Below are 26,588 nucleotides of genomic sequence, written 5' to 3'. Positions count from 1 at the left end.
TGGTACTGTGCAGCAAGGAGCTTTACCCAGAGTTCGTAAGTGCTTTTCTCTACTCTCAGCTGTGCACTTAAATTTTGCTTAAGTTTCCAGAATGTAATTCTGTGTCTCCTTGGCACAAGGCTTAAATTTGTTTGTGGCCTGTACCTGGCACAGCAGAATTTCCCTTTGACCAGTGTGTTGTGCCCCTGGCTGCTGCAGGAGCTGGCACTGCTGAGGGATCTCATCTTTCACCCTGTGTCCCTTCCCCCATGAGCAGGGCTGACAGTGTAGGACTGTATGAAATGCTGTCTCCTGACAAAGCTCAGGAGGCTGGTGAGTACATGCTTTGCATAATCACAAGCTGTCACCACTGTAAAGTGAGAATACAAAGCTGAAATTCCTTCTTGTGCATATAACCTGTCAAAGCTCATCCTCTCTCCTATGTGCCCTTTAGCGTTTGTCCTCGGACCCTGTGGCTGCCTGACTGTGAGCTGCATCATAAGCTCTGACAGGATGAAGTGGAGAGAGAGGAGTTCACGGCCATTTGTGCCTCCTGGCTACTCTTGGCTGGTACAAAAAACAGATGATGGGCTGTCACACAAATATAGAGTAGATCCCACAGCCTTTCTTCCACATCTGCCCCTGGTCCTGTGCTGAGACTGACACAGGTTTCCTAATTCTTCTGCCTGTCAGCTTTTGGCTCTGTACAAAGCAGCTTTCTTGTTGGGGAAACCATTACAGCACATCAGCAAAAGCCTCCCAGGTGAATGGAGCAGCAGTAGACTGTAAAATATAAACAAGGTGGGAAATAAACTGAGAATCAAGGTGTTCCAGGACTGGGCCTAGGCACAAGAAACCATTTAAGATTTTCATTTTTAAGACAGAAGCTTAAAAAAAAGAGGCATCCAATTATGCTCTTGGCCAGATTGTAATAATAAGTAAGTAGCCACAAAGAATGATTTATTTCTTTTTGGTGAATAAAACCAAAGGTATGTGTACAGGATGTGGCTGTTCAGGTTTCCTGGTGAAAAGACAGACATGAAGCCTGAAGGACTGCATCCTGGAAAACAGCAACTCTGCAAAAGTGTAGGGATCAAGCTGGATACAGAACTCTCAAGGTATCAGTGCACTGTTACAGGAAGAGAAGAGAGGGCTAATTTAATACTTGGTTGATATTTATAAAATAAACATTTTTCTCCTGGCATAGTGGAGGTGTTATTAATGGCAATAACTCTCAAATTTTGTATCTGATCCTAGTTTTTACATCTTTAAAAGGTTTTTTAAAAGCCTTCAGGCGGTATAGAAAGGGCCACAATAATTATTAGTGGTGAAAAAATTCCTGGAAATGATTTAATATGGAAAGGGTGGAGTGTAAGCAGCTGGTTTTTTTTCCACCTGCATTTTTACTAGCTGTTGCTGGATTCCTGTCCAGATAATTTTAATACAGTCTTCTTATCCAAAGACAAATGTCTAAAATATGTTGAATGGATTGCTTAATCAGGCCAATTACTTTTCTGCTGATGGAAGATAAAACACTAGTTAAAAAAGATCAAGAGAAAGCATACTGAGAAAGTGATTAAAATTATGGGTAAAGAGTTTGGAGGGGGGAGTTTACATGAATTAAATAGCAATAAAAGTGTTAAAATAGCCCAGCAGCATGTGCAGTAGATGACCATTGCATATGTCCTTTCACAAATTCTTGAAGTTGGAAACATGTGGTTGAGGCCTGAGAAAAGGAGGAGCATCTTGAGTACCAGGATAACAATTTTAGTTGTTTAAGAGATTAGAAAAAAGACTGCATTTTATGTGTGTTATTTGCATGTTATTTCTACAGGATTTAGACATGCAGCTTCTTGTTGAATATAATGATCAGTCTGCAGGCTAGGGGACTGGCACGATGCTGGCTATTTAAGAAGAGTCTCTTGGGAAAGTATATGTGAGAGAGGAGATAAGTGATTTATCCATCTGTGTAGAGCTTAACCTAATAGCTGGATAACTCCAAGGAAATGTCAGAGACAAGGGTTGAAATTTCCAGTTTGGATAAGGGGAGAGAGAGAGACTTGAAGTGAGAGGTAAATCTGTGAGGTCCTTCTGTAGAGGATAAATTGAATTTTTGTGGTTGGAGGAGATTACCCAGGAGCAAACAGGAGGAGTGACAAACACTGCTGATAAAGAATGATTTGTTTCCTCAGCATCCCTCCCCACTTTGCAAGATGGAAGTGGGAGGGCCCCAGGAAGGCAGCTCTGGTAGAGAGGTTAGTGAAGTGCTGAGTGAGGTGCTGGCAAGGGCAGGGTTTTAAGAGGAAGAAAGAGATTAGGAGATGCAAAAGTCAGATGAAGCTGATGTAATGACTGAGAGTGCTGGCCCAGGAGAAGTTGTGTGCTAAAAACGAGAGCTGGCAGAAGAGATGAAAAACATCTGTGATATAGCTTTAGGAAATGAGTTTGAAAGCAGCTTAAACACTGACCATACCCTGCCTGTACAAGGGACTGAACATCGTAGTTGCCTTGACAAGACAGTGTGTGTACACTATTCTTTTACTTTCCTTCTTAAGTTTATTTTCTTCCTCCCATTTAGAGAGTGATAAGCATAATTAGTAGAACTGTCTGAAGAGCCAGATGGAAAGGTGATCAGCTACAGCTCCTCAAACCAGTCAATTACCCTTCCTGCCATTAGAGACAGTGGCGAATCTCTCGAGGTTTCCAGCCCCAGGCAAGGTTGTATGTGCAGGCAGTATTTGTTATCCATGTAAAAGCTACTTAACTTGCTATTATATGTAACAATTTGTGGTGTTCAGCTTAACAATCTGATACATCCCATGAACCTTCTGACCCCAAGGTACAGGAAGCAGTTTTCTTATTTTACAAGTAGATACACCATAATGAAAATAGATTTTGATTTTCCTCCTGAAAGGTCAAGGTAATTTAGGAAGAGGGCAATAACTATTTTTGTTAATTTTCCCAATTTTTCAAGCAAGATTTGTTTTAAAGAAGTAGGAGGGGAAGGTTTAAGGAGGATATGGAAGAAGTGAGGAGGGAACTTTGTTTTGGTGACACAGCTGTTAGCTGATCAGTAGCCTAGAATTTTGGAGTACGTATATCTGAGCATTTTTTAAGCATTGGTTGCCTGAGTAACGGTAATTACTGTTTGTTTTTTCTATAAGTATGGTAGATATCTTTCCCATGTCACATCTCCCTCTAAATGGAAATCAGTGGAGGATGAGAATGTTGCAGGAATTAAATGCTTATTTTTAGGAGTTTTAAGTGTTAAGGCATACTTCAATAATTACAAATATTTTTAAATAGCAAGTTCTTTAAAACTTAAGATGAACAAGGAAAATGAGAATTTTGAGTGTTTGGCTATAAACTGATTCTGAGCTGAATTTTTTTAATATTTGGTAACAAAAGACAGGTTTTATGTTTAAAATTTCAGTTTGAGTAAAGAAGTTTTATGAGTATATGTTGGAAAGGAACTCAGCTGATGGTTTATTTCTGAGAAAAAACATTATTGGATAGTTTACTTCTGAGAAAAACACTATTGGATAAATCTGAAAAATGGGAAATAGCTTGCAGTGAAAGTCAGACTCCTGCCAATTGCTGTTTTCTGAATTTACAGAATCATAAAATTGTTTAGTTGAAAAAGACCTTTAAGATCATCAAGTCCAACTGTTAACCCAGCACTGCCAAGTTCACCACGAAATTTTGTCTGCTAAGACTGTGTTATCCCACACTTTTAAAAGCTGCGTGGCAAAATGGAACTCTTAGTTCTGGCTTTATACGGCCAGTTGAAATAAAGTGTAACACTTACCTTTTGTCTTGCAGGCTTGTCTGACACTACCAAAATCGTAGGCTGGTTGGTGCTTTCTCATGGGATCCCTGTGACTGACAAAGGAGAGATTGTTGTGGTAGGTGTTTGCCTTGACTGTCTCAATAACGCTTGGTTGGGGCACAGACAGCTGCAATTTTCAGTGCAACCACACTCTCATAGGACTCTGATGCCAACAGAAGCTGTGGGAGGGGAAAAAATACTCCTGAGAGATGGTTGTACAGTCTTTGGAATTGCCCTTTTTATGTGGTTCCCCATAAAAGCAAAACCACATAGCCTGGGGTAGTATAAGAAGAGGGAATTTGTCAAAGTTTGCTTTTAATTATGGAGCTCTGACATGAAAAGGGTTGGTTCATTTACCAAAGAAATGTAGGAAAACAACCAGATCTGCCTTCTAATCAGCTTCCTAGCAAAATCCAAGTCACAGAAATTTGTTTGATAGCAATCCTCAAAGCACAGTTTAATAGTATCACCTAAAATGGGCTCACTAGGTTTTCATTCTTAAGTCTCTACATAACGTGTTTGTGTGTATATATATATATTCACACACACAAAACACATAAAAATATATCTTAATCTCTGTAACAGCGCCTGATGTGCCTTCATATATGGTTTTTGATTTTAATAGTTCTATTTCCTGTGTAGTATATATGTCCCATGTACTTCATATTCCAAATAAGTGAGATAATAGATTTCCTTTTTGACAGCTACAGTTCTATATGTACTCCATAGCAAATTATTGATATAATTGGTAAATGTATCTCCTGTCAAACAAAAAGCATAGCACATATTTATCTAAAGATCTTTTAGAAGGCAGCAAAACTTGTGTTTAAATAATGAAAACCTACCTGTTTCTCTGTGGTTTGGAAAAGGTCATCCTGCAAATATCACTAGAGCTACAAGTTCTGTGTTATGCTTGCTCTGATATATGGCTATATGCAGAAATAATGGCATTTTTAGATTTTTATTTGCCTGAGCTCGTGCTTTTGGTAGCTTTCCATTTTTCCAAGCAATGCTGCCTTTGCGCACATTCATTTTCTGGAAATAGTACTAAAAAGTCATACTTATGGACTAGCAGATTGCACAATTTTTTCCCCTCCTTTCTTTGAAATTGATGTTCTTGGCTTAGCTATCAAAGTGAAATGGTGTTTTTACTTGGTTTCTTTTGACTACAGGAAAAACCTCTAGTGAAAACAATTGTACCCTCATTGGCTTATATTTATGTATTGAAGATTTAATGTAACAATCTGTATACTCTGCTTGAATAACATATCTTAATATAAAGAAGTAATTATATAGCTAGTTGAAATATATTTAATCTTTTTTTTCTGCTTCATGTTTACTAAGTGGAAAAGTCTATATTTTCACATCTTCTTTACAAACGGAAAATCTAATGGTAGGGAGAAGGAGAGAGCATTTATTTTAAAACCAAAATGCTTGATACTGTCCTTCATATCCCTTGCTTAAAAAAAAAAAGTTGAGGTTAAAAAAATTCTACAGTTTTATTGTTTTCTTCTTTAATTAGTTGACTTAAAATTTAAATACAAGAAGCAGAAAGGGTTTCTTTCTTTTTTTTTTGTCCCAGTGCTACAGTTAATTCCTTTTATACACTTTTAGCTTACAAGTAATCAACATTTTTCCTACTTTTAGAAAGCTATGCTAGAAACATCATTCCTTCCTGATACTTGGAAACTTGAAGAAAATCCTTATAAGAAGTGGGAAATGGCAAGTGGGACATGTCTGTCCTGGGGCTCAATGATTTCTTGAAATAGTTCTTCTCCCATTTAGCGATGTACTTTACTCTGCATCATGGCTGTTCAGGGCGTGACCGTATCTCTTCTTGATCTCCAGGTGGGAAGCTAGATGAGCCAAGGTCCCTCAGCCTCTCTCTCTCCCTTCTGTCAGCTCTCCATCCCTCTCCTGAAGAGTCCCGTGCCTTAAGGCATAGTGGTCTGCTTCTGTACCAGTTCACCACTGTGTTCTTTCAAGCTCAGCTTGTTCTGTTCTCACCTTGCTGTTTGCTTAGTTTCCTGCCAAGGTGCCTCTGAAGATCCTCAAACTTCTCCAGGCACTGTATCCCATTTTCTAAAACGTGAGGGGACAAAAAATGTGTGTAGCATACTCACAGGAGTTGTGTCCATTGTCTTGGAAATGCATGCATAACTGGTCAGTCGTTTTTTCATTTTCTCAAACAAGTGGAAACCTGAGTTGAATGTGATAGGTTCTGGCAAAATTCAAATAACTGTGAACTTCTATGGTCTTTCCCTGGCCTTTGATTAGTGTGAGGGCACCTCTGACACCTTGTGAGCCTACACTGTTAAAATGTGCCTTGAGTTCTTGAATTTTTCTGCTGCCTTCCAACCCTATTTCACTGAAATGGTTCTAAGGGATTACTGAAATGGAGCATGTCCTGGCAGAGATCTGTATTGGAAAATATTTGTGGCATACAGATGATCATGAGGTATTTGTGTAAAGAACAAGAACATACCATACATAGCTCAGATGATTAATACAAAGCAGAGAAGTGTTGCCCTCTGATTTTCCTCATCTGGCAGACAAGATCCTGCCACTCCTGTCTGTGTGACAGTGAACATAGGGGGACAGCTCATTGATCTTTGCTAAGAATCTAGAGAGGCTTGTGCTGTTGTCATCTTTAGACATGCTTTCATAGCTTGCTCCTGCTCATTAGTCGGGAGAGAAGGGAGCAGATGGGGAAAGTCAGAGTTTGCCAGTAAAATGCAAGATTCTTCTCTAATGATCTAGTGTTGGCTTGAAATTGTGAGATTTTTTTCTATTGGAGTTGATAATTTGTCTTGTTGTTTATAACCTCAGAATAGTTCTAATGTTTCATTTCACTGTGGAAGGAAACAAGCAAAATATTTTGGCTTTGCTTCAGATAAAGATGTTTTCTAAGTAGTTGTCTGCAACCTTAATGGCAATTGAGACCCGTATAAACTGTATCATTGTGTCATAATCTAGTGATACAGTAATAATTTGAATTGTTATTATCATAGTCATCATTATTATGTTGTCTTATAGCAGTAGCCAAAGGCACAACTTGGTTCAGTCCAACATAGGAAACTGGTAACTAAAATAAAATTTAATAAAGATGTAAATATCTGTCTACAAAAGTCAAAGTGTTTTTCAGCCTGTGACTTGAAGAATGTCACCTCCACAAGGTGGAGGTTGTGACTAACTCAGCCTCAGTGTGATTTCAGCCACAAAGATAAATTTATTTTTAATTATAGTTCATGAAATAAAATTAAAAACTAAATGTATTTTTTTGCTTTAGCCACAGAAAATCTTCCCCACTAATTAAGAAGGGTTTGAAGGTGGGAAATATTTAACAGTATGCAAAATTATTAAAAGTAAATTATCTCTACTCATTCTGAAACAGTTCTGAAGCCATCTTTGTTTGCCTGGTTTGGATATATGGCTAGCTGTGTATAGCTAGTATATACCTGTTTATATGTTTGGGTCTGTGGCTAGCTCAGATCAACATGGAAGTTCTGACCAGGCATGACACCTTTTCAGCCTTCATGGTTTTTAATTCTTAGTTTTGAATGCCCCTCTGGTGCTGCAGAAGAACTTAGCGTCCTATTGAAATAAGTAGCTGGAGATTGCAATTCTGAGGCTTTGTTTCAAATGTTGTGGGGTTTTTTTTTTTTTTTTTTTTTTGTCTTTTTGTGGTCACAGGCTGGTTCTTTTATTTATTTATTTATTTATTTATTTATTTTTTTTAGCAGTATTACCTTCTAACATAGGAACATTTTGGGGTTGTACCATATACCAAAACCTGATTAGGAGTTATTTCTCACCTCTTTTGAAGTTTGTAGAACTAAATCTTGCTGTGAATGTTTACTTTTTAATACAGATGCTATATATAGGTGATACTGGCTTTTTGTAGTTCCAGCTTTTGTAAAATTGGTTACCTTTCTGTTAAGAGATAGCAGAGTTAGGAATGGTTTGTTTTTTCCAACTCAGCATGTGAGAACGGAAATAGAGAGCACTGATTACTGCAAATGTACACAGTATTAAATGTGCTGGAATGCACTGGCAATGTATGAAGCAGGGAAGAGGCACAAGTCAAGACACTTGTCTGCTGTTGTGTATTTTGACCTCTATAAAGTTAAGCAACCACTGTACACCTTGCAAAATTTTTTGTTTTGTGCAAAAGAATCTCATTGCTGCATAAGTCAGTTCCTAAGCTTTCACAAGCTTTCTTCCACTTTTTAAATTTTTTTTAAGGCAACGTACAGAATTCCATTACAGTGGTACTTAAGAAATTTTCTTGTCCCTAGATTCAGATTTTAGTGGATTCTCTAATTCTCTCTGATCAGTTTTCCATTCTCCTGGTAATACATTGATCCTAACAAGGATCAATAGCTCCTTCTGTGTTTCCTGTCATGTCAGTATTACTAAATCTTCCTCCCATCCCCAGCAGTTACAAATTCAGCTCTTCCTGCTTTCTTTTGGCTTGCCTTTTGCATGTCTCAATCCAGTTTCACTTTTCTACAAAAATTGTAGGCTGGCTTGAAGTAACACTGGAGAGTAAGAACTGCCAATGGGAATGAAGCTGCTATCTCACAGAGGGAAACTGCCTACTTCATCCCTTTCCTTTTCTGTCATGGTAAAAGACTGATTTACAGGTTCCCATATTATTCAACAGTCCTTTTAATGTCTCTGTTATAAATTGAGGTGCTGGTTCCCATTTCTGTCAAGCCTTGAGCTTAGAGCTGGGGAGAAAGCAGGTTGGTTGGCTGGTCTGTCAGGCCTAAGCTGAGCTGCACAAGCAAGCTGATTTTCTCAGGGGCTGTGGCAAGAACTTCTCCAAGCACTTGGGAGCCTTCTCAAACCTCAGTGCTTGCTGTTCCAAGCCCAACAGCTACTTTTCAACACTGCCTTTTTTAACCAAACAGCAAAACTAGTCTCCACAGAAGAAAACATTTAATTTTGAGTATTAGTAGGGAAGGCAGGAGAGAGCACAAGCTGTCTTTGTCACAGGATAATTATATTGTCTTATGCACTACATACCACTTTGCCTGCTTTTTCCATCTGCTAACTCTGACCACTGCTGTCTTTGCAAGAACCCAGACCTCCTGGTTATTTCAGGTCACTAGCAGGTATGGCATCCTCTTCAGTCCTGCTCAGGTGATTCAGATCTGTGGTTCAAAGTTTAGCACAGTTTGTTGCTCAGTATTAAAGTGTTATGTCCAAATGTGAGAGCCTGTATTTTTGTTCAACACCTGGGTGAAGAGGTCTTTGCCCAGCACTCTGAATTCTTACTCTAGTGCCATTTATCTATGTCCATAATTGGTTCCTTTTACAGTGCTGCAATTATTTTTTATACTTTTAAAATGTTTATCAGCTATTTTTACAAATGGTTGGTTACTTTTATTAATTTCTAACAACCTTGTTGTCAGCTTTTGCTTTATATATTTTTAAATCTAATATTTGGATGATTCCTGGTCTACATATCTTTCTCGTTTTCACTGTCTCCCATGGGCTTTCTTTAGTAGGGTTTGGGATTTTTTGTTCTTTTCAAGTACAGATAGGTTATGAATTTGCTGGTAGTTATTGACCTAGTTGTTTTGACAGTCATATTCCCAAACTCCCCACTGGCTCAAATGCATGACTGCAGCTATCAGAATTAACAGGTTTAGAGTTTATGTAGCACTGCCTTGGCTTACAGCTGGTCCACTATGTCTGAGGGTAAATCCTCCCTATTCTTCATCTAGAACATTTTGGTGGCACTATAAAGAACCCTGAATTTATTCTGTTGCATTAGAGAGTCTTCTTACACTGCTCTGCTCTAGCCTTTCCCACCTAAGTGAGTTCTGAAGCCCACGTGGTTCAAGTTGTGATGCTGTTGCTCACATCTGTGCTCACCAGTATAAAGGGCATGCACTGCTTTGTCTCCAGTTTTTAAATGAATGGCTTGTTCCAACTCTTTGGAGAAGCAGCAGCCAGCTCCTGTGTTCCTCCCTCTTTGTTTTTTAAAGTAGAGCTGCTTTGCTCTTGAATCTATTTAATTGGTTTCCTTGTGAAAAAAACTCAAGAGCTGCCTTTGCCAATTAACTAGGACAAAATACTCTGTTAGCAGACAATGCAGATTACCCAAGAATTTCAGAAAAGAAATGTGGGATACCTTTGATGGTTAAACAGTTGTTCTTTGGTGGTAGGTTCTTGTCATGGAACGTTCAATAGGAATTCAAAGATGTTCCAGGTTTAGTTCCTTGCTGAAACCTTTTTTTTTTTTTTTGCATAATTTTAATATTGACAAACTACTTAATCCCAGTAATGTGTCAAACTTTTAAATCCTAGTCAAGCATTTATAATCCTTAGATTAAAAAAAACCAAAACTCAAAACTTAGCGAATGACTTAAGGCCTCTGACACAGCTCAGTCATATAGCAGACTATATTTAAGAAGATTAATAGCCATATTTAAAATGAAATTTCTGTTATTGGCCTCCTAGATTGCTAGGTGCAATAACTTCAGCCAAGAAAGAGCAATCAGATTGAATTGGTTACTAGGAATATCTAAAAACCAACCACAAAACCTAATTTTAAACAGTGGGTTGTAATCCATTCTGTTTGGTTTAAAACCCCTGCAACAATTTCTTTCTAAACGTCTTTTTTAGACTATTATGTCAGACCTCTGGCTGTTTTTTCACAATGTCCTGAACATAAAACACTATGATGACCATTAAAGTAAATAGGAAAAAGTAAGAACTACAAAACTTTAAAAAATACATATATTTTAGTACAGTGTATTCCCTTTAAATAGCGAGGTATGTTTGAAGAGGTGGGTGGTGGTGTGTGTACCATGTTACTCGGTTGGGATCATAATGAACAACCTCATCTGTGATCTTCCCAGCAGCTGGAAAGAGGGCAGGCTTCTGTGGTTTGTGTCTTGTTTGGTTTGGGAAAGCATGAGTTGAACTTGGAAAGTTTCCTACTATCTGAAATGTACACTTGACCTCTGGGAAGTGTAGAGTATTTTTGCCTACCATTTTTTTAATTCAGCCTTTTAGTCATAACTTTTTCAAGAAAGTCTGTTTTCTTCCTTTATTACTTGTTTCAATGTTGACTTGATTGGTCTGCTTTTTTTGGGCTGCATACCAAGGGATGGAAGCTACAAGAATCAGAACTGCTCAAACAAATACTGTATCAGGATACTTCCTGATGCCCAAGCAGCTCTGCAGAAAATGGTTGTTCACTAAATTCAGCTACTCATGTTTTCTGAGGCATTTAGAATTTAGTACCAAGCCTATTGATATTAGTTCAATTGTCTTACAGCTTGTTTGTATTCATGTAAACTTCTGTAACCTCTGGCCCACTGCAGTATGTACCATGCAAACACAAGACAATCTTTTTCCCTCGGAGGAGTTTAGAGTTGATTTCTGTTAATAAACTGTTTGAGATTGTTCTGAGTATATGTGAGCATATGTCAAGCTCTTGAAAAGGTTTTTTCATACATAAGTGATGTCCCAAGTAGAAGGCTTGATATAGATATTTTACATAGGGAGTAGCATGTTTTCAAAGAACTACTAACCTTTTCTAGATCTTGTTTTTGTGGGACAAGCTTTAGTTACCTTGTAGGTAATGGACATGGTCTGATCATTTGTACCTGTGGTAGGAGCTCATTTTATGAAGTGGCTTAGGGAATATATTGTGTATGTAAATGGTTTAAATATAAGCATCACTGCTTTATTTTATATTCTTCTTTAGGAAATAAAATTACTTAATTCTGATATTTTTCACTTCTTCTAAAAGCCATCAGGACTCACTGAAAAAGGTATTTGACTTTTTTTTTAAAGCTTTTCTTTATAAACGCCTATAATAATAGCCACAAGCTTAAGCTGCCCTAAAAATGCTTTTCTCCTTTCCAGAACAAATCTATGCAAATTCAGTTGCTTTATGCAGCAAGCCAGATCTTTCTGCTGAGAAACTGAGGAGTAAGTAGGAGTCTTCTATCCCTGTGCCCAGAGTGCTTTCTGCTAGTAACCAGGTCAGCACTATGTCCCACAAGATGTGCAGTGAGGGCTGTGCTTCAGCATCCTTCCTGCCCACATGCATGGGCACATAATTTTTATAGCTTGAGCAGGATGCATGTGGTTTGTACAGATACAAAATGCATAAGTGCTCTCATGGATGTTTAGCATAAGGTGTATCCTGAACACCAGGACTGATTGCCAGTTGCAACATCTGTGTTAGTTTGAGGAAGGGGTTAATATGGTCTAGGAGTGCTAGGAGACGATGCAAAATGGTAGCAGGCAGTTCCTCTCTTGAGCAGGCTGTCACATTCACTGCATACTGAATCTACAGTGGAGTTAAGTCCTCTGGTGCACTGGATATTAATGCCTGCATATCTGAGGTGTTCCCTCTTTAACAGGATGAATTTATGGGAGTATGTAGAAGGTGTAAGGGAGTGACTTAAAGTGCCTTCAGCTTGCTTTTCATAGCAATACATGTAAGGCAGCATCCTTTTTATTTATAATTTTATTGCAGTTCAAACTGATTTTGCTGACACCATGTTAGAAAAGCTTAATTTAAATTATTTTTGCTAGCTTATTCTATTGGTATATTCCTTGAATAATTTTTGACGTCTGTTCTGTTTGTGTAACTCAAAACCCAAGTCTCTTCCATAATAATAACAACAGTTAAAAATCCCAGGGGTTTCACAGAGTGGGTCAGATCATCCAGTCCAATCTCCCTGCTCAAGCAGGGTCATCCTGCAGCACATGGCACAGGTTTCTGTTCAGACAGTTACTGAATTTCTCCAGTGAGAGAGACTCCACAACCTCTCTGGGAAACTTGTTCCTGCGCAGTTACCTCCACAGAAAAGTTCTTCCTCGTAGTCAGGAGGAACCTTCTGTGCATCAGTTTCTGTCTACTGCCTTTTGTCCCTACTAAATTAATTAATTGGTCAGGAAAGTGATTTGCCACTCTAGAACTTCCAGTAGCTTGTTAATATTGTTGTAAATGAGGAAGGAAACTATAGTTCAAGTACCAAAATTTAATTTTTAATCTTAATTTACTTCAGTTATTCATGAGTAAATGGAGAATACTAAATGTAAAGTAGAAGTAATAAACCAGAGATCAACACCTCTTGATTTTTTTGAGCTGTCCTCAAGTGTACAAAATGGTACAGAGGAAATCCCAATAGCCAATCCCAAAATTAGAGGTCTGTAACTTACTGTATTTGTTACCTGGACAAGGGGAGCACTGAAGGGAGCATTTCCTTCACTGTAGTGATTCTGTGCTCTTTGTTTCTTCCCTACCTATTATGCTTTCAGTACTTCAGCCTTTGGTTTTGGTATCTCTGCCTGTGTGGTTGCAGAGGCGTTGGGCATGGTCTGCCATGTGCTGCTTCTTTCTGCAGTAAACAAGGGTTTTATATGTGTTGTACTGCAATGTTGTTTTAAGATGGGGAGGGAGGAAAAAACCAGCAACAAAGCTGTGGAAGCATTAGTGTGCAACAGTAATATTACTGTGAAGGATTAGAGCTGGGGCTGATGTTGAGGCTGATATATTACACCTGTGAGAGTACTGTTACATGCTGATTCTCTGCAGAGGGAGAAGTGCTCAGGCACATGTACTCAGGCAGCTAATGCACTCCTCATCCCCCCCATCCTCTGCTCAGCCCATGTGCTGTGGTAGGTACCAGCTGGTGTCTGTCTGACTAAGCTGTGTGAGCTGTTCAGTTATGCAGTAGGTTTGGGGCAGAAGAAGTTATCAGTTGTTCCTTATAACACAGGTCGTGTTCTAATAATTAGATTCTTTTTTGTTTGGTACATGCGATCCTAGTGGTTCACTCTGACATAAGAACTTTCCCTTGATTGTGTTTGTTGAAGGTCTTGCAAGGCCTGTGCTAAATAACTTGACCAGACAATTGCTTAGAAGAGAGAGAGAAACTAAGCATCTGTCCCTAATCCAAGCACTGTCTTTTAAGTTCCCTGGCCCATGTGAGTGGCATATCTGTGCACAGGCATGTGCTGGTTGTCACACAAAGACATGGAGATACGTAATTGGAACATGGAATTTTGGATGTGCGAGATGAAACTTGGAAGCAGACACCACTTGATTCATCAAGCTAGCGTGGCTGAGATACTAGCATAGACCAAAATATAATTAAATTTCATTACACTGTGCTTAGAGGCAAAATTCCTCTTTTCCAGAGAGGAAAAGAGAAGCCAGTTGCCTAGTAGGACAGTGAGAATGAGGAACTGGTGTGCTACAGATAACATGATGGGAAGAGGGCAGGCTGCTTCAAGCAGGAGGAAATTAGAGCAACAGGAGATAGAGACAAAACTTCTGTGGGGATGCTGGGGAATAATCAGTTGAGTTTGAACCATGCAAAAAGAGATTTGAATGCAGAGTCATCAAGTTTGTCAGTCTGGAGATTTGTTGTAAAATGTCCTAGTTGATAGCTGTAATTTTTATCATGTAAAGCATCAGATGATATGAATAATGATAAAAATATTTTGTTCTCTTATCTATTTTTAAATTTAGGACTACTAGTAAGAGAAACAGAGTGTAACAGCTAGTGTTTACCAGACTACTAGATCCTGTCTGCAGGAAGTACTGAGCAGGTGTATCAGTTTTTTCAGTGCTTGAGAGGAGGGGACATGTACTGATATATAATTCAGCCCACTGCATAGCTCAAGCCATTTATTATTTTTAGTTTATTATTAGGGGACATAATTCTTACAGAAATGTGTAATGGTTTGTTTTGTTTTTGTTTTTTTTTTTCCAATTTGGGTGGGTTTTTTTTTGGCTGAAGTGCCTGGTATTGGAAACACCGTTTTCCTCTGACGGTCTTCAGAATCACTTTCCTTCCTCTCTCTGAATAAGTAGCATAGGCAGTTATCTGAAAATCTGCTTCTTTAGGCACCTGCAGTAGCATAACTATCTTGGGCAGTCTAAACCCCATCTATGTTTTTCCTTGTGTTTAGTCTTGTGTGTCACACCAGCGTGGTGAATGAGTGTGTATACCATGTCATCTAATTCACAGGGTGAAATGGTATATTACAGAAGCTGGTGATTTGGGAGAGAAGCTGTCTGACTTCTTGCTAAAGTTGCTGATTTTAGGCATAGATTTGGAAAAAATAAATTTCCATGTGATTGTAATGAGTACACAAAACATGTCTATAAAGATTTACTCTATGAATAATCTTTGTTTTACTCTGTTTTGGTAATACATTCTTTCTGCTCCTATCTATTAAACATGCTCTCTTGGTTCTTCTTCCTCTTTAAGCTGTTTGTGGAAGATAACCTCTCAGAGCAAGGGAAATCTTCACTCTAATATCTGAGGAGTAGATCTGGGACATGAGACCAGGAACTTTTCCACACTGAAAGCAGTGAAAAATGCTGTCTCTTATCAATATCTACCTGGAATTTTGTGTTTGTCACAGAGTCAAAAGAACAAAGAGCTACAGGGAAGTTAAGGAGACGGCACCCCACTCTGAATGCTGCTTTCAGCCAGCAGCATATCTGCTTTGCATTTCAGATCTAGCATAGGAAGGGATGGCACACAGGTGTGTGTCTTACAGCTAACATGGAAGCTGTTGTTCAAACCTGAGCTCCACTGTTGGTATACAGGTAACACCTTGAGAGGGTTTGTGGTGAGTTTTTCAATCCCATGTGCTCTGTTCCTAATTTGAAACTTGAAAAGCGCGATGGAAATGCAGCATGCCCTAAGCATGCATTTTGTCATAGTTGCAACTAAAAGAACAGTTTTGATTTCCTTTTGAGAGGTGGTCCAAGTGTTTCAGTAAGAACTAGGACTCTTTTCCTCCTGCTTATATCTTCAAATTCACAATAACTTTGCATAGCTTTAAATGTGGTTTCTAGCTTTAAGCTTCTAAGGCTTTTCTTTCTCCCCCCAGAAAGCAACCTCTTACAGAGCTCAAACTTGGTGTTATTTGGACTCTGTATAAACATATTTCTTTTCTGAGAGAAGTAAAAAGCTTGTGGTATGTCAAAGCTTCAAGCTACTCCTTACTGATTTATTGCTAGTGTGGAGACAGCCCAGAGTGCATTAATTCATCAATTCTTGTAAGCAGAGAGGAGGGAAAGAATAGGAGGAAACAAGAAAGGGGGTGGAGGGGAAAAGAGTTGAGGAAGAGATAAGAAAAACATGGGGAAATGTAGGGGATGGGAGGAAAGGCATAGCAAAGCAGTTGTTTTTGACTGGGTGGTCTAGGAATTCCTGGAAAAAAATAAGGTGCTTCCCTAGAGAGCAGTGGAATTGTCTGTGCCATTCTTATTACTGTGGCCTTTACAAGCTAGGGCAGTCTCTGCTCTTGAGTCACTTCTGACTGCCAGACAGTGTTGAGGGGTTTTTGCTGTTGTGCTTAGGATACAACTTAAGATCAGACTCTTTTAGACTGGCTTCATCTTGCCTCGTTTTAAGACCTCATCTCTGTGCAGCTGATATTCCCTTCTCTGAAACACTCAGAGCTTAAACATTGACTGTTAGTGATTTAACCTGTGGCCTCCCACAGTTTTGTATAGGTCTAGTTGTTGCCACAGCAGTTCACAGATGGTGCCTTGGTGTTGGCCCCAGTATTCAAAGGCAGTGGTTCACTGCGGTAAAGTTTCTGGAAGTTTCTAGTAAGGATCTTATAGGTTCCTGACTCTTAAAGCAAGAAAATGAGACAGATGGGCTTGTTCTCTTCAGACCAAAATGTGTTGCCAGTTTATAGATCAGTTAATAAACCAGTTCTATGGTGTCCAGGATTTTCGCCTGTATTATGTGGGATGGAGTTTTCCCAGCCAGCAGAGATGAGGATGCTTTTAAAATGTATATCATCTTGACCTTGCTGTTTCTAATTATCTTAAGCCTTGTGCCTCTGACTGCTGATAATGCTCTGAGGTGTGCAGAGGATCTGGGACTCCAGTACTGGGAAATGGCATGGTGCAAGGGCTTCCCAGCTTTTGCCTGAGGTTGTCTGCTGCTCCAATGCTTTTATAATCTCTTGGATAGCGAACATTGCTCAGAATTCATGTGTCTAATGAATGTTCTTTAGTAGTTGCCCACCTATCCTTGTTCATGTCATCTTTTGGGAATATTGAATGTTTGGATCATATTACAGTGATTCCACTTCAATTGTTATTTTATTCTGTATCACTGCCTCTGGGAAGAGCTAGCAAGTTGATCTATTTCAACTATTTTCTCCAGATTTCTCCCATCTTTCCTATGTTCTCTATTGTCTTTCTTACTACACTATTTTTCTTTTTTTACTTTTCTTTTTTCTTGCCTTTGACTCTTCCATTCTTTCCCTTCTGCCTGTTTGCCTTTCTCATCTGCACTTTCTTTCAGATGAAATTAGGTGATTTTCTTTTTTTCTTTGAAATGTTTTCACCCTTGCCTACAGGATCTGAATAACAGCCTCACCCAGTTTATTTCAGGTTGCTGCTGTTTGGCAGTGCTACAAGAAGCCACAGTGGCACCAGTGCTGGTGACAAACATAGGAAAATGCAAGGTCAGGAAACTCGTTGGCTCTGTCACATTCAGTGGCTGTATTTTTTGGAATATGTGCAAGGATCTACCTCTCTGGGGCACTTCTGCATGGACATCTTATGGCATTTCTATTTGTAGTATTTCTTTTTTTGAAGGAGGAGTTCTAACTCTCTTCTGTGTTTGTTGCCATAATATCTTTTCCTCTCTACCCACCCTTGTATTTGATAGACAGTATTCTCATATCCATAGATCTAGAAACTGTCCATTACTTTTCTAATCTTTAAAATCTTTCATGGTCTGTGCAGTAATCAAGCCACATTGTTTAAGGTTTTGGCAGGGGTGGTTGACATATATAACACTCTAATTTCTCTAGAAAAGAAACAAGAAAAAAATTTACCCAGGTATTTAGCAAAGAAATTGGTGTGGGGTTTTTTGATTCTTTTAACATGCCCTAAAAGTGATTTGTCCTTGGAGCAATCCACTAGTTTTATTCTATTTTGCACTCAATGTTACTGTTCAGATACCTTTTATCAGTGAAAAGACACATTCTTTCTTTTTCTTTCTTGGCATTGGAATGTTTCAATGTAGTCTTTATACATGTACATATTTATACATACATATGTATGTATAATATTTATGTTATATATTTAAAATACAGGATTTTATCAGTCAGGGAGGTAGAGCAAAGAAACAGTGGCTATTCATGAATGGACTTGAGTCCCTGGAGTAGTTGTTTCAACTCAAAGTAAGAGCTTGTTTCCCATGTCCTTCATTGTCTGGAAAACTAGAGTTGCTGACAGTGTTCTAAAGCTTATACATGGTCTTTTATCTCTTTTGGGTTTGGGCCCTGGAATAGCTTGAAGGTAAGAACCTGGAGAGGTTTAAGTTGGTGGTTAATCTGTGTAGGGACTTAAAGGCTAGGTCTGAGGAGTTCACATAGACACACAATAGACAAGGTGTTGACTTTCTGCACTGCTCTCTAAGTATAAGTTGAAGCTTCCTACGTGTTGAAAAGAGTTATGCCTATAAACAGCAGCCTGTTATACTGCTGGAATAAAGAATGTTGCTTTAGCAGCTGGGATTGGCTGGAATTCAGAGGATGATACCTATCAGCTAGACTTGTGCAGTTGATTGTGGATCAGATTTATGAGTAAGCCTGGAGATGTAGGTAGGCATTTGACAGGTTGACAGGATTTAAGAACCTGAGGAAGGCAGGCATCAAAACTCTGCAGTTAGTCATCTTTAAACATCCATGTAAATCAATCTTGTGTTAGTGTGACTGACACCTATCAGAGAGAGGGATTCTGCTTTACCAGGCAGTTCTGTGGAGATGAGGACTTGAAGACACAGTTACTGCAGTGATAGGTGCCAGTAACTGTGATTGATAATTGAGAGATACTAAGTCTGCCTGCCAGTTTGTGTTATTGTAAAATCTACCTGCTGGGTGGATATAATAATTTGTTTTATAAAGTGACTTTAAAATGACCTTATCTGTGCTTTTGTTGCATAATAAAAACTGATGCCACAGACACAAAACAGTTGCAGAGTGGTCAATTATCTCATAGGCTTTTCACATGATCCTTCTGAAGATCTTTGGAAAAGCCTAGAAACAATGAAAAATGGCATCAAGTTCCAGCTCTGAGAGAGAGGTAGCAAATAATGCAAGCTCCAGGACTGTTGCTGAATGCTCTTGGCCACCAGCCTGGAGCCTGAGGGGTTGTCCCTGCTGCCATGAGGGTACGGCCCATGGCTGTGGGATCACATATGAGCCACAGCTCTGGCAGCAGAGGAAGGCTCAAAGTCAAAAATACTGACTTAAAAGGCAGTGCCAGTTCCAGGGTGCAGTGTAGTATTCTTTCTACAGATGACTGCACTTCAGACATCTGTGGGCTTCTTCCACATAAGTAAAAATCTGTAGCTTTTCGTATAGTTTTACATTTTTATAAGTATTAGTTTTATAAATAGATAGTATAGAAACAAATTTCATATATTAAATAAAAACATACAATTGTACTGACAGATGTGCTTGGCTTTATATAGGAGGAAATGTAGTCTCTGTTAGATACTATTTTAATCTATAAATACATATACACAATACTAAAACTGTACTATAGCAGATGTCTGATTTCATCTAGTAGCCTGTATTACTTTAATTAGACCTATTTTGATAAAGAAAGACAAGAAGATTGAAACCAAATTTTAAATCCCATTCAAGTCCCTTCCGTTGATTTCTAAAGAGCTGCTTTTCATCATGTCAGTAAATTCAGATTAAGTTGATCAGGTACACTTAAGTCATCTGCCTAAAGGAGTTAACTTTCTGTCTGGTAGGAGAGGGGACTGAAGCCCTTAATTTAGAAATTAAACTCATGCCTCACCTAAAGCTGAAATTGAGATTCTGCTGAAATCTCTGTTTTGAGTCTTTCTTGGTGGAAGAGACCCATCAGCTAGTGTGCTGCATATAACTTCTATTCAACCCTATTTTCTAGTCACTCTTCTCACATAGTCATATATCCTAAGTGTAGATGATGCAATTGCAAATTAAATGTGCAGTGCTGTGAAATACTTGACAGAGTGCAGTAAAAAAAAATCATATTGTTCTATGACTTCTTGAATGACTTTTGTGTAAGAAAGTTGCATTATTTCCTGCTTTCAAAGAAATTTTCACAGTATTTCTGCTTCACTGTTTTCTGCAACTCTTTGAGGCCTCAAAAGAATTGTTCTATTCTTGACTTACCAGAGGTCATCAGCCACTTGTTCTCACTAGAAAACGTAGTCTGTGTAGGTGGACCAAAAACTGAGGGATTACTGTTCAGAAATACAGTTCATGTTCACTTAATTCATTAATTGTTCTTGGAATGAAAATTTCCTTTTCATTCCATACACATTTCTGGGACTGCCTAAGAGTCACGTTCATATATAGATGTTATTACAGTAAAAAGACTTCAGTCATTTCTGCAAAGGCTCCCTTTCAGTGTAGACATACACACAATTGAAGAATTAAACAGTCATTAGTCAGATTGTTAATTATTTATGACAAGACTGCTCTGAACAAACTCTTATTAAAGCTATTTCCTATTCTTGACTTCCAGTTTGCTTTGGGATGCTGTTCTGGAAATGATGTGCTATCTTACCATATATTCTACAAATTCAGTATGACCAGATACGGACCACAGTCAGCAAGAGTATGTAAATGAGACTGACATTGACTACAGTAGAATTGGGAGCCTGAACTGATGACCAACTTCTCTGATTTTCCGTGTCTCTAAGTCTGATTTGGTGTATCTGGTGTCAGTATTGGTGTTAGGCAAGCAGTCTCCAGTGAGCTATATATTTAGTGTGCTAAGGTCTGTTGAACTGTAGTTCTGTACCTTCAGTATTTCTTGGGATCTCCTAGCAAATAGCCAAACTATGGGGCAAAGTTTTTACTGACTGTTTGTGTAACTGGTGCTGTCATTAAACACAATGATACACCAAGATGTTTTTCAATATCTTGTTCCTCTAGAAGTCCTTTTCGTTACCTTGTCTTTCTTGCAATTACTTAGCATTGTCCCTGAAGTATTGCACATCACTAGAAAGCATGAGAATACAATCTGAAGCCATAAAAGGCCAGTTTTGGAACAGTAGGAGTTTTAATCTTCTTTTGACAGGAGGTGTTTGTTTTCTGCTTTTCTCTTACAAGATTGTTTGGCTTTATGCTTCTTTTTTAAAAAAAAAGCTTTTCTAAGAGTTATGATGTAAACATAGAAGCTTATTATTTAGTTGCAGCAATGTGCTGGATGATCATGAAACAAGACCTAGTCCATGCATTGAAAAGCTTCATTCTCTGTTCCTTTGTAGGGGTACCCCAGGAGAGATGATCTAGTGGGGTGTGGAGGCTTTTAGTACAAGCTTTTTTAGGCTTGGTGGCAAATTTCTTGGTCCTTGCTTTAATGTCACTAGTGACATTGTGTCTTCCCCTGTCCCCATAATGAATGTAAAATTTCTTTATTGAAAGGTGTTTGGCAAGGAGGGGAGAGCAGGAGTGGCTCTACTACCATTTGAGGCTGAATTCAGAGTTTGCTCAGTTATCACCATGTCTGAATTCAGGATGGATTACATGCCAGCTGTATGGGGCAGATAATTTCTGCTTGTCTGCTGCAAGGTGACTTGAAAGGCATTTTACGTAGATTTGTTCTTGCTTTGCAGAAGATAAAGAGGAGAAATATTTCCCAGTGAGGTGTTACTGCAGTATAGTTGCTCTTCAAAAGTGGAATTACCACAGTAATACCAGTTAGCCTCTGTTGAATATCCAAGGCTAAGCCTTGGAGCTGAAAGCTTGGTATTTTCCCTTTGTTTTCACTTATTGACCCACACTGAATATATATATATAATTTTTTTTTTTTTTTCTGAAATAAGCTATGTCATATATTTGGTGAGCTTTAGTCTGAATTGTCAGATTCTACATCTTAGCCATGAAATTTGCTATGACTTTGATCTGCCTGATGCATGCAAGTACATCCTTAATATAAATCTATCCTTCGTTGTTTATTTCTTAGTTTCATCTACTTGCAGCCGTAAGCATCAGATGTGCATTAAACTAGGCAGGAGAAGCAAATAACTAACAGCAGACAGTTCAGATGTGTTTGGTCACTACTTCTGAAATACTGCATGAATCTGTATATAAATGTCAGATAAACCAAACTTTGGAAGAAGAAAATTGGTTTTGCTAGTAATTTGTGTGAAATGAAAAAGTAGTGGTGAAGCAAAGTAGCAGTGTAGTAGCCTTAGAAATCATGGGGTTTCATTTGTATCACCGTGTTGGACTTTGATGTTGAGGTCTCTTGTGCACAGCACAAGTTGCATTCATGTGGTGTTCTGTGAGGCTGTTCAATCTGTTTCCTTTGAAACAGTTTGGAGTTTGTTTGTGGGCTTTTAGAGGAAGTGGTCTAGAGCAGCCCTGGAAATGGAATTGCTTAACCTTTATTCTCTGCCCCCTTTTTCTACCTGTTGACTGCACTAGAAAAAAAGTCTTTTGGTGGTACTTAGATATATGATAAAAAACATCTTCTAATGAGTTAGACTGAATGGGAGGGCTGACAAAAATGTTTGCTTTCTTTCAGAAATGTTAGGGACCTTGGTGGAGTCATGCCCACAATTAATTGAATGTCAAAGACTTGCACTTGAAAGAAATGTTTGTGAAGTCTGCATGTAATTTCTTGGGGGACAAAAAGCACATTTTTCTTGAACATCTGCCTAAATCTAGTCTAGTAAGCATTAGTTTGTTGCAGTTCTGGAGGTCTTGCAAAGTTCACAGATTTGACTTAAAACTAGCAGTTCCTGCAAGGGGTAGTGGCGGGGTTGGGGTGGGGGGGGTGGGGGAAGAGGGGAAAAAAAAAAAAAGAAAACTAAAAAAAACTGTAACCATGATTTTAATAAAGTAACTGCTGATATGACACCACCTAATTTTGAGAAGGAGGAAGGCATGATAACGTGAACCTCTTGGGATATAAATTTTCTACGCTTGTAAGGTCAGTGTCACCGTGATAAAACATTACTAGTAAATATGTTGTTAAGATTTGATGTACTCCATAAGTTACCCTAGATGTTTTGGGGGAGTGTGTGGGTTTTTGTTTTGTTTTTCTTCATGTAAAATTCATAAATTGGCTTTCCTCTTTGTGGGAATACATTTTTTATATGCAAGATTTTCTTTCTGGTTAGTTAGTTGACAACACACCATCTGGGCCCTGAAGCCTAGGATGAAGATGCTCTGCATGATCCTATCCTATCACTATCTTGAGAGTGGTATATAGGTTATTATAGCCTCTTCTTATAGCTCATTTTGTGCCCTTATTTGCCCCAGTTGTTTGTTGCTACAGCAAAGTTGTGCTCTCAGCTATATTAAAAGGGTTAGAGGAAAATGCAGGCTAAAACTTGCAGTGTACTCAAAGTATTTATTGTTCTTGCTAAAATTAACAGTAAACTGATTGATCTGTCATGCTCCTGGGAACAAAAATATCTGGCTCTGAGAGCTGAAATATCATGCTGGAAAAGGGCATAATAAATGCCTGACTTATGAAGGACCTTTTGAGTCTTGCCTGGGTAGCTGAAGTTAAGGAATGTCATGAGTAAAGTTTAATGTTGGTGAGAGAGAGCTTGTAACTAGTGATGAAAATAACAGAAATTGGAAATGAGATTTTTGCATTTGTAATGTGCAACAAAAGCCTGTGACCTAAGGGTATTCCTTCTTGCCTTCATATGTTTAGTGTATTGTGTTACTTTTCATTCTGCTTTCTCTATGCAACTTCTATCAGGTAGGGGATATAAAAGGGATTGCAAGTGCTGGCACTGTCATGTTAACTATTGCTGTTTAATTAGGTCATTGGAAAAAGCCAAACCCAACAGGAAACAGCTGACAATGTGACTTCCAATGACAGAAATGTACTGACTATCAATATAAGGAAATAATGGAGTATCTTTATTTTTTGTGCTGTTCTTCAGACAGCTCTGCAATGACTACAGCAAGATACAGGCCTACCTGGGACTTGGTACTTGACCCATTAGTGTCCTGTAAGCTCTGCCTTGGTGAATACCCTGTGGAGCAGATGACGACAATAGCACAATGCCAATGCATCTTCTGTACCCTGGTGAGTTTCTGTTCTTTATTAGACATAAAGAAACAAGACATAGGTTTAACTGCAGAAATAGTGTGGGTTTGCTGGGTGGGACTCACCCTGAAATATTGATCTTGTGGCAGAAATGAATATCTTTTACACAAAAGCTAGGAAGTAAACCTTTGTTTTCCTGTAATAAAAAAAAATAATTATTCAGAACTTCAATCTATGTATTGTTATCTCCTTGCTGAGGTTATTCACACTTTCCCTTTTATCTATCAGTGGCTTGGATTTGGGGTGGTTTTGCTGCCCCTTATATACCTTATATAAAACATCTTCTAATGAGTTTGAATGGGAGAGCTGACAAAATCTTCACTTTCTTTCAGAAATGTTAGAGACCTTGGTGGGGTCTTGCCCACAATTAATTGAATATCAGAGACTATTGGAAGTGGTTTTATGGTTGATTGGGTTTTTGCTGGGTGCTAAGGTGTTTGTTTTGGGTTGTTTTTTTTTTGTTGTTGTGAGGGTTTTTTGTTTTTGTTTTGTTTTTTAACTTCAGAAGGGAATAGAGTCTTACTGTTGAAAGTGGTCACTTCAGCCATGATCTGTGGTCCAACTGCCTGGCCACTTCATGGCTCATCAAAAGCTAAAGCATGATATTAAAAGGCATTGTCCAAATACCTCAAACACTGCTCTAGGAAGTCTGCTGCAATGCTTGGTCACCCTCTGTGTAAAGAAGTGCTTCCTTATGTCCAGTCTGAACCTTCCTGGTGCAGCTTTGAGCCATTCCCATGTGTCTTGTCAGTGGATACTAGGGAGGAGAGCTCAGCACCTCCCTCTTTACTTTCCTTCCTCCAGAAGCTTTAGAGAGCAATGAGGTCACCCCTCAGTCAACCATTCTCTCCAAACGAGACAAACCTAAGGTTCTCAGCTGCTCCTCACAGGAGCAGCTCCTTCCATCCTTCCAGCCCTTTCACCAGCTTTGTTGTCCTCTGGAAATGCACCTGAGGACCTTCACATCTTCCATAAATGGAGGGGCCCAGAACTCCACCCAGTGCTGAAAGTGAGGCTGCACCAACTCTGAACCCAGAGTGACAATCACCTCTTTTGACCAGCTGGCAATGCTGGGTTTGGTGATCCCAGGATGGCTTTGCCCTCCTGGCTGCTGGGCACTGCTGACTCACATGGAGCCTGCAGTCACCCAGCACTCCCAGACCCCTTTCTGCAGGGCTGCTCTACAGCCACTCCTCTCCTAATTCATATTTATGCCTGGCATTACTCCATACCAGGTGCAGAATCTGCAATTTGACTTGTTAAATTTCATGCCACTGATCATTTCCCTGCTCTAATTTATCTAGATCCCTCTGCAAGGCGTCTTGCCCTTCAACAGAATCAGCAGCAGTTCCCAGTTTTGTATCATCATCAAAAGTGCTAATGATACATTTGATTGTTGGGTCCAAACAGTTGGTAAACATATTGAACACAATTGACACTGTAACTGAGCTCTGAGGAGCAGTGCTGGTGATTGGTTGCCAAGAAAATAAAGTCCCATTCACTACAAACCTTGGAGGCAAATTTTTCACTCAAAGCTCATCTCATAGCTGGACAGCTTGTGCAGAAGGGTGCTAAGAGGAGCAGTTTCAAAAGCCTAACTAAAATCCAGAGAAACTACATCCTCTGCCTAATCCTTAATTCCAGGCAGATCACCTTGTCATAGAAGGTTATAAAATTAGTTTAACAGGCTTTGTCTTTTTGATCCCACGTTGATGGTGCCTGATGGTTGCATTGTTCTTTAAATGCTTTTCACTAGTACCCAGCATAGCCATGTACGCACTTGTAACTAGAAAAGTATTTAATGTATTACAGATTCCAATTTTGCTGTATCATAATTGCAGTCACATAACAGGTTTCCATTACCACATTGTACAAATGCTTACCCAGAATAACAAGAATCTTGTCAGTTAAATACAAAACACTGGGGAACACATGGCATTTGACAAAGAACATCATCGCAGTTAATGGATATTGCTAGTTTAGGAAGAGAGGAAACTACTAGTCAGTTTTCATCCCTAATACTGAATTTAAATTAAAATTTTAGTTCATTAAATTTTGCAATGGGAGCAATTACACCAAAAACCTTGGAATGATAGTTCAGCAAAGGAGAATATGAGTAAGAATATAATTTGTAGGATACATGATACTCAGACTTGAATTTCCCAAGAGTTTATGATGTGGTATTATAGACTCAGACATGGGATTGAGTGACTTTCTTTTAAAACTTGAAAGTCCTTTCCAGCAAAGTTTTTTTGGTGTGCATTTTTAATATTTGAAATCAAGGATTTTAGTTTATTTTTCTTCATGGAAATATTACCATTTTTTAAATAACAGATTTCCTTTTTCCTGGTGGTTATTGAAGATATAGGAGGCAGCCAATGGAACAGCTAGATCTGCTTGAAATAATGTTTGCCCAAGCATGCAAAAGCATATAAAATAATAGGTTTCAGGAAAAAGAGAGAAACAGGCTTCATGGAAACTGTTCTGTTCTAGTGCTTCCAGCTGAGTGTTGAGTTTCTCCCCGGTGCTTGAATGCAGAGAATATTTAAATGTCAGTTTTCAGTAACATTTCCCTGGCAGCAGAGAGACTGGGTTACCAAATACATTTTTTCATCTTCACCTTGTTCCTTCTAATGTTTACTGCCATCCCTGATCTTCTGTTTTTTGGCT

At 38.8% G+C, this 26,588-nt stretch overlaps 2 protein-coding genes across 3 annotated transcripts in view; both read left to right on the top strand.

The window, feature by feature from the left end:
* The window catches only part of RSAD2 (radical S-adenosyl methionine domain containing 2), a 206,393-nt gene that overhangs the window by 20,365 nt on the left and 159,440 nt on the right, over window positions 1-26,588 (top strand). The window lies entirely within an intron of this gene.
* The window catches only part of RNF144A (ring finger protein 144A), a 61,561-nt gene that overhangs the window by 10,847 nt on the left and 24,126 nt on the right, over window positions 1-26,588 (top strand). Inside the window, exons 2-3 of one of the 2 annotated variants that reach the window (XM_056487145.1) lie at window positions 3,802-3,884; window positions 23,756-23,897. In XM_056487145.1, the coding sequence (XP_056343120.1) occupies window positions 23,763-23,897 (135 nt within the window). In that variant the 5' untranslated portion in view covers window positions 3,802-3,884; window positions 23,756-23,762. Of the gene's footprint in view, window positions 1-3,801; window positions 3,885-23,751; window positions 23,898-26,588 lie in introns of both variants that reach the window. The other variant, XM_056487144.1, reaches the window with a different exon arrangement.

This window comes from Oenanthe melanoleuca, chromosome 3 (assembly GCF_029582105.1).
Source record: "Oenanthe melanoleuca isolate GR-GAL-2019-014 chromosome 3, OMel1.0, whole genome shotgun sequence".
Taxonomy (NCBI): Eukaryota; Metazoa; Chordata; class Aves; order Passeriformes; family Muscicapidae; genus Oenanthe; species Oenanthe melanoleuca.
The sequence above is the reverse complement of the archived record's forward strand: the minus strand, read 5'-3'. Positions and strand labels throughout refer to the sequence as shown.